We start from the raw sequence: 11,360 nt of genomic DNA on the forward strand, positions 1-11,360 counted from the left end.
TGAAGAGTTTTACATGCATATTATCATGGATAAACGGTATGCCTTTCACATCCATTTCTTTGCAGTGGTTTATGTATCCCTGTTCTAGTATAAAGAAGAAATATCCTATTTCTTCATGAGAGAAAGGTTCATTCTGAGTACCCTCAGGTTTTCTAGTGTTGCCTGAGATCAATGTTCATGCAGTTACGGTGGAACAGCTGATGGGTAGTAGCTTGTTTCCGCAGTGCAACCTGTTGGTGTGCCAAGGCTGATCTTGTGTTAGAACAAAGTACAAGAATGATTTGGCTTTTACAGGACTGGCAGAGAGTGTAAGAAGAGGCAACTTGCAGTGGAGTATTCCTGTTTTTAGCAAAGGTACATGCCATGAAAGGGAAGGGATTAGATGAGTTGCAGAGCTTGGTGTTTTTCTTTAGCACTCAGTGGTTTTGTAATGGTTGGGGGAATTTGTGTTCTTAGTGCCACTGGGCAATTTATTATGTGAGTCATCTCTGACAGAGTTGTGCTGTAGGAATTATAAATTTATTTTGACAAACCATCAATACAGACAATGAGCTGCATATAAATTTTGTATTGCCCAAGTGTTTCTTGTCCTTGTCAGGCTAATATCCTTCAACCTAGAATAGCTAGAAGTAAAAGCTGACAAAATGCAATTATGATGATGTCATTAGATTTTTTGGCTCTTCAGCATTTGACGTGCTTTGTTTCTTTCCTGTTTTCTAGAGTTATTTCTCAGATTTATTAACTTGTTTTATTTCAAATGTGTTATTTCTAGAAGGAAGCTTGTGCTCAGGATTCTCAACAACTATGTGTAAGCAGCACAGAAGAAACTTCAGGTATAATGAGCTAATATTCTAAGTTAGCAAAAGCCCACACGTGTATATTGCAGTTATGCAAAGCTGAGTAAAAAAAATTTAAAATGTTTTCATTGACTTGATCAATCAATCTATTTCATTAACAAAAATAATGACCCACAGCACAGTGCCATTCCCCTCCCTAGCCTCTCATCATTACATTTCATTAACACAAACTAGACTTGGGAACTTTTTGAATGGCACTTCATTAAGTTTAAGTATCAGTGGAAGGGCAACTTCTTGCTCTCTTCTCCCTGCTGTGAGCTCCTGCTGCTTACCTGGTGCAAAGTTTAGCAGTTGTTAGAGCCCTTTATGAGCCTCTGACTCACTTACCTGTCAAAAATCGAATGTGACAGAGGGAGAGGACCTGTGTAGTTTTCCACTGGCTTAGTGAGCTATAGTGGCTTGTGAAGTTGTCGAGTGAATGCCAGTGTCAGAGTTGTGTGAGTAGGAGGGGCTGGACTGTGGAAGTGTGGAGCAGGGGAGAAAGGAGAAGAGGGGAAGAAAAAGGAAGAAAACAACCAGACTTCCCTCTTTAGCTGTAGTGAGTCAGCAGATTAACTCCTAACTGATTAGATGTGATGAAAGGTATGAAGGTGATGGCTGCTTTTCCCTAAAACAAATTGAAATGGAGCTGGTTTGGAACCAATACTTGTCTAAGGTATGGGAAAATCACTGTGTCGGAAGCCCAGAATACTTACTTTACATGGAAACTGCAGTCCGAAGTTGTAACTCCAGAGCACGTGCAAAAGACAGGGCTAATACTTCTTAGACATCTGTTGTTATGCTCTGTTATTGCAAGGATCTTGGGATGGAGCATCTTAAATCATCTTTAATTAAATAAAGAACCAAAGTGAGTTGAGATTGGAATAACAGCAGCTTTGCATCAAGAATGAGAGCTGTCTTAAGTAATGGAGCAGCACTGTTGTTTTCCATCTTTTGAAAACTTTACAAATGTTCTCTCCTTAATTTCATTCTCATGGATGGCAGTTGGCAGTTATCTGTTAATGTCCATCTGTTGACTAAATTATTTATATTTTTCATTTATTAAATTCAAGACTATAATTCTCAGGACCTCTTCTGCAAGTCCACAGTGAGGGGGAAAATCCTTGTGTTTACCATCAAAACAGCAGATTCCTGCCATTTAAAGAAGTAAATCTTAATACCTGACAGTTGCAATTAAAGACAGAGGACCATTTGACCACCATTACATAAGTTTAATTAAACTGCAGATTGTTCTTTAATGCAAGAACACCCATTTAAAAAGCTCCATCCCTACTAGGCATTTTTAATATTCTTCATTCTGAATGGTAATCAGGACTCCACTGCAATGAATAGGCTCCAGGGGGTGATGATGTGTATCTCATCTAAGAAGAGGGAAGGATATTGTCTCAAGAATATCCCCAGTGCCTCTTTCCGTGGAGAAATGAGTGCCTAAGATTTAATACTTCAAGCTAGGGAGGGCCTGAAGAGAACAGTGTAATTTCAAACTTGAATAATAGATTTTTGTTATTTCTTTGTTTCTGTGAAAAAATTATAGTAGTGAACAATGATCATAGATGTCCAGAGGAGGAACAGACATTCATTTTAACATTGGTGGAAATCCCAGCTGACTCAAAAGAGTTTGATGCATCTGCTTTGCTGGAACAAACTTCAGAACCTTTACTCCCAGCCCCAATACTTATCAGCCCAATAAATGCAAGTGAAACAAGCATGACTGAAGTGGAGAGGTAAATGCTTTCTTTTTGTGCAAAGTGAAACACTTTTTGTGAACCTTGATTGTTCCCTGAACGTGCATCACAGATTAGAACTTCTCAAAAGAAGAAATAATTTTGGCAGACTGGTCAGAGAATTAAGAAAGTGAAAAGGGCTCTAGTCAGATTTCGGAAAGATCTCATCAGTGGTTTAAAGTTAGTGTTTTAGTTAGCTGGGATTTGGGTGTCAACCTTAATTGTGATTTATCCTTTAGAGCAAGTCTTCCTTTTTAGTAGAAGTCATTTGTCCAGCCTGAGTCTATTCTGTCATGGGTACTTAAAATGAAAAGTAACTGAAATGAAAAATCTAAACATGTCTGCATTTTTTACAGTACTTGAACAGTTTTGTAAAGTAGCTGTCCGTTAATTGCTCTTCCAAATTTTTAGTGTAGATGGTCTTCTGGAGAACATGATAAACAGTGGACATAAATTGAGGTATCATTCTCTTGAGTTTGTGCCATGTTCAAAAGGCAGAAGTGCTAAAAAGCAAATGAATTATTCAACAGAATAATAGCTGGTTTGCAGTACTGTGATACAAAGGGTTTGAGTTTCTTTTACAAGTAGAACTCCTCAATGCAATATAACAAAATTGTTATTTCAACATTACAGTTGAACTAAATCTCCTGGTCAGTTTGGGAGGAAAAAGCCAACATCAAAGGAAAAAGACATTCTGAAGAATAGGAAGTGTTGCAAAGTTGTAAAAAAACCCCTATTACTATGTTAATGTAAGTCATCAGATCATAACTAGAGGTGTGATGCAATTCCACATCATTGTAGAGGACCTTGCCCTGTGACATCAGATGTCATTCCCTTAGTTATTAACAAGATAGGTCTTTGAGTGAATTTTGGATACACAATGAATTTTGGGTACACAATGTAAGAATTCTAACTCCTGTGGAACTACTGATGATAGACAGAATTGCTGACAGGCAGAGTTAGGGTACATCTTCTGTCTCACTGTCTCTTACTGCTTTACCCTACTTCCCTCGTTTCAGCTGCTTCCCTAGATGTCTTGCTGTCTTCTGAGATCATACCAGGGGGGAGGGGTGTGTGTGGAAGGGTCTGGGCACATGGGGATGAAGATTCCACTGTGCATATAAATAGTACTGTATTTTAGGATTTTCTAGGGCAGTTTATCAGTTGTCATATTTTTACATTTTATGAAAATATCACATGGAGTTCAAATAGAACAGCTTCTAAAGTAACTAGATTCAATTATGACTAGAAGAACTCAATTCTTTAACTTAAGATAGCGCAGCAAAATGTTTCTTGGTAGTAAATAGTACATTTGAAGTTAATATTGACATTAAGCAAGAAAGAGTATCACCATAGATCCATGTGTAATTTCCATACAGAAATGTTATACAAGGTAAATTTTGGCTTCTTGGTCACAATAATGACTTTATATATAAACAGCATTGGATCCTTGACAACTGCACCTGATGAATTTAGTGCACCTTTAAACAGCAGTATGGAAACCAAACAACTAGAGAGTGCATCAGTAGAGGCCATTCCAAATTTGCAGACAACTCAAAAAAGGTCAGCTGCTGAGCTTGAAGAGAATGATTTTCCTCCTGCCAAGAAAACTCTGTCTACTGTTGTAGTGGAAGGTAACTTGGAAACCACTTACAAGGTGAGATGGTAATTTGGTAAGTAAGTGTTTATGCATAGTGTAGATGCATAACACGTAATGGAGCATTTTAATTATGTTTATTGTTTAACGGTGTCACTTGCTTAAAAATGTACTGCCTGTACAACTTAAAGGGAAAATCAACACCCATAGATTGCTTTTTATTTTGAACTTTATGACAGTTTTTGGGCTGTTGATTTAGTGTTAATTTTTTGGAGAATCTGTAGGTTCTCAGGGTTTTTTTTATTAGGCTTCCTAATAGGCAGACTGGTGATGTGTTTTGTTTGGTTTATTCACCACAGCCTTTCCAACAACAACATTGCAGGAGGGGAAACTCTAGATGTATATTGGATGACTGGCAGACTGTCTAGGTTCACTGAATGATGTTATGATTCCTCATGGTGTCTGTGACATGAAGAAGTTGTTAGATATGTTCCTACCATTTTTTAACATAGCGGGTATTAGTTTAAAAGAACAAGCTGCAAATAAAATGGCCAGCATGTTTCCAGCTTCTCTCTGTGCTTTTAGAATATGACCAAGCTTGTGGTAGTGACTACCATTCATTTTTGTGAGTAGGCTAAGATTGTGTAGAGTGTCTGGGTGAGGGAATGGGTGATAATTCCTCACATGATTCAGGAAGCTTTTCTAGGAAGGACTGAATAACAATCCTCTTCCTTCTTCGACCTCTCATCTTGACATCCTTGTCTTGAGTCATTTGTCATAAGAACACCTTGAAAAGCCTGCTCAGGAAATGAGTTAAGTGATGAAGATGTAGTCTTCTGTATCACTTCTGTTCTTAGAACTGTACACTGATATGAACTGCATGAGATGACTTTAACAACTTTCATTGTCTCTTCTATATTGAAAGAAGTAGAGAAATAACTTCTTTTTTTCTTTTTTAAATACAGGGTTATTCAGTTAAATCCACAAATGCTCTAGGGATAGCTTCTGGTAGGTAAACTTAAACTCGTAAAACAAAGTATAATAAATGTAAATGCATACTACATCACAGTTTAATACTGGTGGTTGTTGTGCTTAAATAGTCCTGTCTGATGCTATCTCACGTAAAAGTAGAAACAAATTTTCCCGGTAATACCCTAATACCACCATTCCATGTTTTCTGCTATAAACTAGATGTGTTGGATTACGTAACTGGCTGTTAATTTAATAGTGGTTCTAAAAACATTGCTGTAGCTAGTCTGTTTGTGAAATTTGGGAGGTTTTTTGGACTAAACATGGTATCTTCTGTTAAGCAAATATTTCCACCTGTTGGAGAGCACTAATAACCAAAGGTATTAACTGGTATTTTAACCATACTATGCCAAAATAACTTATTTTTATATTATTTTGTATTTGTCTTTTAAAAAAAATATGCACAATGTAATTGTTTGAAAGCTTAATCTGACTCTGAAGAATTAGAGGGAAAGCAGAACGGCTGACAATGCAATCTTCAGTGATCTGAGCCTGTGAAGGGTTTGGAGAACTACTTTTTGGCCCTGAAAAAGATTTTAAAGGGAAATTAAACGGCTAGGTGACTTGACTAAATTCTATTGTGTGCTGTAAAGGATGGGCAGCAGTGTGCTGTAAAACCACACTTCTACCAGCTTTCCCCCATTAATCTGTAAGATCTTACAGCCTTTAAAAGTAGACCGTGGACTTTTAATTCTTAGTGGTGACTTCAAAAAAAAAAAAAAAAGGACAAAAAACTGAACAAAAATTCAGCCCTTCTCTTGTAATGGTGCGAGCCATCTTAACATCGCATGCATCTTTTGGGCTGTTGTGTTATCACTGAAGTTACGTAACTGAAGTCCTTGAATGACTCTCAACTCCTTTTACAGGGAGTCCTTTTCAAGAAACAGAGGCTTCAGCAAAGGAAAAAGTACTTACCTCTGTGTTGGTGTCTGAGTCTGTGTCACCACTGGCTGAGAGCAGCCAGCCTGAGCCTTTGGAGAACTTAGGGAAAGCACCACTTGAGAATTCAGCATCCAAACAGGAAGAGGAGGTGATGTCCAGATTAACCTCTAACAGAAAAGCAGAAATAAGTGGGCAAGGAAAGCAGGGGGATGTGCATGAATCTGGACAGTTAGAATTTTCTGGAAGCCCAGCATCATCTTCAAAAACTCCATTACTCAGGTATTTACACAATAATGTTTTGTCAACGTTTTCTGTAAAAACGACCTTGTTTCCATATTGAGGTTTTTATATCCTTTTTCCACTTAGTATTACAAGAAGAGTAGTACCATCGTTTGTGATCTAAATGGCTAAGAGTTACAGTATCTATGCTCCTCAGCAAATTAGAAGGGATCAAACTGTCTGCTTTGAAATTTGAATTATTTTATTCATTAAATGAGCAGATTGACCAAGGGACACTACTGACGTATGGTGTGTCTATTTAGACGCTGACAGATGCCTCTTGTGAGGCAGACATCCGTTGGCTATGATATGGATTTAAGATAATTGTTGTTTTCCTTAGCTCAGTCTAATGTTGTGATACATATACCCATCCACTTGTTTTGATTTTTGTCCTTCTGCCAATAAGATTTGTTACTGGTATAGTACTGAGCACACTGGATTTTTAGGACTACTGAAGATGTGTCATTTCCCCAGAGGAGTTTCAATCTTGACAGGTCAGAGGATATTCCTCTTATCTATCCATCTGACTGTGGATTTTTTTTTAATATTCCTTTCTATAATGTTTAAGTGTTTGAGTTCCTGCTCTCTATTGCTCTCATGCTCACTGATTTTGATTGTGGTGCTCCACTAGTCTGTTCTGATCCTGTCGTTTATTCTTTCATTATGCTTGTGTGAGTACCAAAACTGATTATTTGTACCTGGGACATCCACAGCAATTGGGTAATGATGCATAACATCAGAATCCTTGCCTTAAAGTTTACTTTCTAAGTTGTAAACTCTTAACAACGTGAAAAGTTGATACTCTCTGTACCTCCCTTATCACTGGGACTTCCGTAAGTTCACTGGTACTAGGTATGATGCTGTTGAGAGGCTGAAAACCTGCAGCAGATAGCCTTCTTTCCAGTGCTTGAGACAGTCTGCTGTGGCCCCATCCTTGGGAATCAGGTTTCTTTTTCCATTGATTACATGAAGGATGCTCTTTTCAGTTTGTTCTTTAGGAGTATGTCTCCATTCCTCTTGGAATCTGAGGATCTAGAAGCTTGTTACAGGCTCTGGTTTAGTAGAGGTTTTTTACAGGTTCCTGTTCTCAGGGTTGGAGATTGTCAAGAGTCTCTGTAACTCTTCAAAAAACTCTTGTGCCACAATATTCAGTAACACAAAAGCCTTTCTCAGAATGACTTTTTGGGTTTTTTTGTCTTGGAATTTTCATAGATCTCGGAGTTGTGTTTCCTGTGTAATGAATTGAACTTCTGTAATACTATTTACATCTTCCTTTTATGGAGCAATCCTATGACATCCTGACTGTATTTGTTTTGAACAGGGGTGGACGAAAACCATTGGGATTTTTATCTTTAATTTGCAAAAAAAGTAGTTCTGAATCTGCAGAAGATACCAAAGGGAATAGCGGGAAGATCCAAAAACCTCGAATTGTGACTCCAAAGCGAAGTCTTAAAAAACCCACTCCATCCACTAAGGATGATAGGGAATCTTGTTCCCTTCCCTCTACAAGCACATCATCATCTGTGGAGTATGAGAATGTAGCTGCTGATGCTGCAGTTACGGTATGTGTTTACTTTTGAATGCCCTTGCATTTTTGAGATGTGAAGAACAGTGAATTAGTTGTTTCAGGAGTGGGTAGGTGGGTATGTAGTGTTCATGCTTAGAGAGAGGTACCTGCTCCAGTGAATAAATCCTGACTTGTACATGTCTAGGAAACTTAAAAGGGAACTAAGTTGTTTTTTCTCTGCACATATATCTACTTGTTTGCCATTTTCAGTAAACTCTGAATTTTTTTGTCTAGAGCTTCTAATTTAGACAGGAAGTTAAGTGCATATATATATATACACACACACACATATATGTGCACACACACACACACACTTACAAACAGATTAAGACTGTTAAGAGCAGCCTCTTCTTTTTCTACTAGGTTCCAAGTAACAAGCCATGTGAGAAGCCACCCCTCTGTGCTAAAGATCAAGACAAGGAAGAAGAGCCAACCAGAATCTCTGAGTATTTTTTCAGTGACATCTTTATGGAAGTGGATGATTCAGAATAGCAAATTTGCTTTATAAAAACCTGGGATCTGATAGTATAATGCCACAAGACAAGAATATTTTTAAGAAGTTCTGATTTGTTCTATTGTTCATTATGCCACACTTACTGTCAGCCAAGCTGTTGTTAATAAATTCCATAAAGATGAAATGGATTCCTTCTGAAGTGACCTGGATACTTTTAAAATGTTGACATCTGAACCACTACATTGATGTCATTGGACCGGACCAGCGGCTGCTCGCTTATAGTTTCATTTGTTTAGACGCCAATAACGGGTCCATGACTATCTTCCAGAAAAGTGCAATGAAAAAATGCTTAATCTTGTTACAAATATCACTTTGAATTTTAATGCTAAAGCTTGTGGTACTGGTTATACAAGTTCTTTACTTCTTTTTGTGAAGTATGTTATGTTAGTGTGTTAGAAGGAGGAGTGAACCTTTTATGCATAGTGTAATCTCTGTAGATCAGGATGCAAATACTGGAAGTAGTGTAGTAAATACATAGGTATGTCAAGCACTGCAGGTATTTTTATTAGCATCTCCAAATGACATATTTTTGTAAGAGTTTTTAATTACATAAATTAAAAGATCCTAACCTGAAAAGCCAAATGGGTTTAGTTCCTTAAAAATGTGTTGAGAACAACCAGAAAAACACAATTTACTAAAAGATGCTACACAGTGTTAATCTTTGCAACTGTCCTATTGGAGCAGGAGGAAGAGGTTAATGTTTACTAGTATAAATGCTAATTTCCTTCTAAATTTGAAAATAAGGGGATAGATACTGTTTCTTTTCCTTGGTTTTATGTGTAGGTGTTTGTATCTCTGCTGACTTCCTTGGTTTCCCTTGTGCAAAGTAGCACAAAGATTGGATTTAAACCATGACTATACAATGTGGTTGCTTTGAGGATTTGCTACTTTGAAGCAGTTGAATTTGAATGGTTTTCCTCATGTTGCATGTCTACTTATACTGTAACTCGCTATGAAATGCTGGTGTAGCTTTAGATTTTAGTCTAACTTTTTACTTGCCTCATCAAGAAGATTGTCTTCATGAGGTAACAAGGTTCATGCAGTCCCAAAGTCAGGTGGTCGTTGAAAGATTCAATATTTATTCTGAAACTCCTTATTACACAAAAATAAGTGTATAGATTTAAGTAGTCTAATTTTTTCTCCTGTTACTTAATACCAGCAGGTACTTTTGTAAAACAAATGATTTATTATGAAAGTGCAACTGATGTTTAAATGGTATTGTTATGCTCTCAAGAAACCTGTCTTCAGCTTTGGACTGGATAATCATTTACTGATACTTATATTTTCATATAAGTAATTAATTTTGAAGTACTTGAAGTTTGAGCATGTTTGCCTCTTCAGAAGTTATTGGCAAGGCTTCTGAAGGAGCCTTTAAAATTTTGTCAACAAGGAAAAATACAGAGAAAAGCTACTGTTACGGCAGATTGCTACATTATCAGGCCTCTATCAATCAAATGTCACTAGCAGCAGTATCTTCCTGAGGTGATGGAAAAGGGACTAACAGTCCCAGTGTAAAGTAACTTACTTGAAAGCATACTGTCAACCTCTCTTCCCCCCCAAAAAAAACCCCAAAACCACGACCACCACCAGTTTCTGTTCAGTATCTTGTGCTCTGCCTAATCCATTTAACTTGAAATGTTTATCTAAATATTGTCTTACTGTAAACATTATGAAATAGATTAATCTATACAAAAAGCTCCATGTATTGTATATCTTATAGATATTATTTTAGGTATGCAAGTGTTTAGTTCTTGATACATGTGGCATGTTTAAATCACTTGCACTGATAGAGCCTAAAAATAGATTTGTGGGAGTTGCTATAAAATAATTGCCCTAAGTACTTTCTGAGGTGATAACCATTCTACATTTAGTTGTGTACATTTTAGCTTGCATTCATATTACAAGGAAAAAAAAAACCCCACAACTATTTCATTACTAAGATTTAAGGTGCCTTATCTACCTTGTTAATTGGGGCTACTCATTTTTTTCCCTTGCAGTAAATCACATGCACTTTGTTAGAGGATTTTTTTTTTAACAACATATTTAATTTGAATAGCGATAAGACAACTTTGTGTTCTGTTTTGTGTATGAAAGTCTTATAACGGTGAAGCATGTAAGAAAAGATCAATGAAATTTCAATGCCTATTAGTTTAGCATTTTTACAAAGATGTGGCATAAGACTGCTTTGCTTAGAGTTGTCTGACTCCCTGTATCATCACATATAAGCTTTCTGTTTCAAAGAAAGTAGTCATATTCTGTATGTAAATTATGTGAATAAATTATTTTCTATTACCAGTGTTTCCATTTCTTAGAATATCAGTTGCATTTTTTACATGCTCATAGGTATAGTAAGTTAACAAAAGTGTGGGCTAAATGAACGGCTACAGTATTGGCTGCAACACTGGGATGCATACAGGCCTGCTTGTGTGGTGGCAAGAGACTGAATACACTTGTTTGTGTGGTTCTGGTTTTGTTTTAGAGTAGAGCGTAATTTACTGGGTATCCGGCTTCCCCGTGCCATCTCTCCGTAAATAAAAAAATACAGCCTTGTTTAAAAACAAAATAAAACGAATGCTGGAAAACGGCAAAGCTTTCCAACGAGGAAGCAACTCAAGCAAAGAGGTTAGGATTTAAAAAAGATCTGTAACTATTACTGTCGCAGTTCTGCAGTTAATGGCAAGACTGGCAAGGACTTTTCTGGGTTGCACAAGCACGTAATCCTGTCTGAGAAGTGAAGCGTACTAACAATTCTTTCAAAGGGAGTTCTCTAGCTGTATCTTGCACCAAGTGCTACGGGGACGGGATGGAGCGCGGAGCTGCGGTGTACTGACGCCGATCTGTAAAGGGAGAGGCTTTTGCGTTTTATCGAGTTTAATTCCCCAAGTTACAGCCGGCCCGCGACAGGCAGGAC

General features: G+C 37.3%; 1 protein-coding gene across 1 annotated transcript in view; it reads left to right on the plus strand.

The window, feature by feature from the left end:
* BDP1 (B double prime 1, subunit of RNA polymerase III transcription initiation factor IIIB) overlaps positions 1-10,686 on the plus strand; it is a 55,445-nt gene extending 44,759 nt beyond the window's left edge. The window contains 7 exon segments of the mRNA XM_009328976.1: positions 773-833; positions 2,392-2,581; positions 4,022-4,238; positions 5,144-5,186; positions 6,074-6,368; positions 7,690-7,930; positions 8,299-10,686. Coding sequence (XP_009327251.1) covers positions 773-833; positions 2,392-2,581; positions 4,022-4,238; positions 5,144-5,186; positions 6,074-6,368; positions 7,690-7,930; positions 8,299-8,427 — 1,176 coding nt within the window. The 3' untranslated portion in view covers positions 8,428-10,686.
* The last annotated feature ends 674 nt before the right edge of the window (positions 10,687-11,360 follow it).

The sequence above is a fragment of the Pygoscelis adeliae genome, unplaced genomic scaffold, assembly GCF_000699105.1.
Source record: "Pygoscelis adeliae isolate BGI_AS28 unplaced genomic scaffold, ASM69910v1 Scaffold127, whole genome shotgun sequence".
Taxonomy (NCBI): domain Eukaryota; kingdom Metazoa; phylum Chordata; class Aves; order Sphenisciformes; family Spheniscidae; genus Pygoscelis; species Pygoscelis adeliae.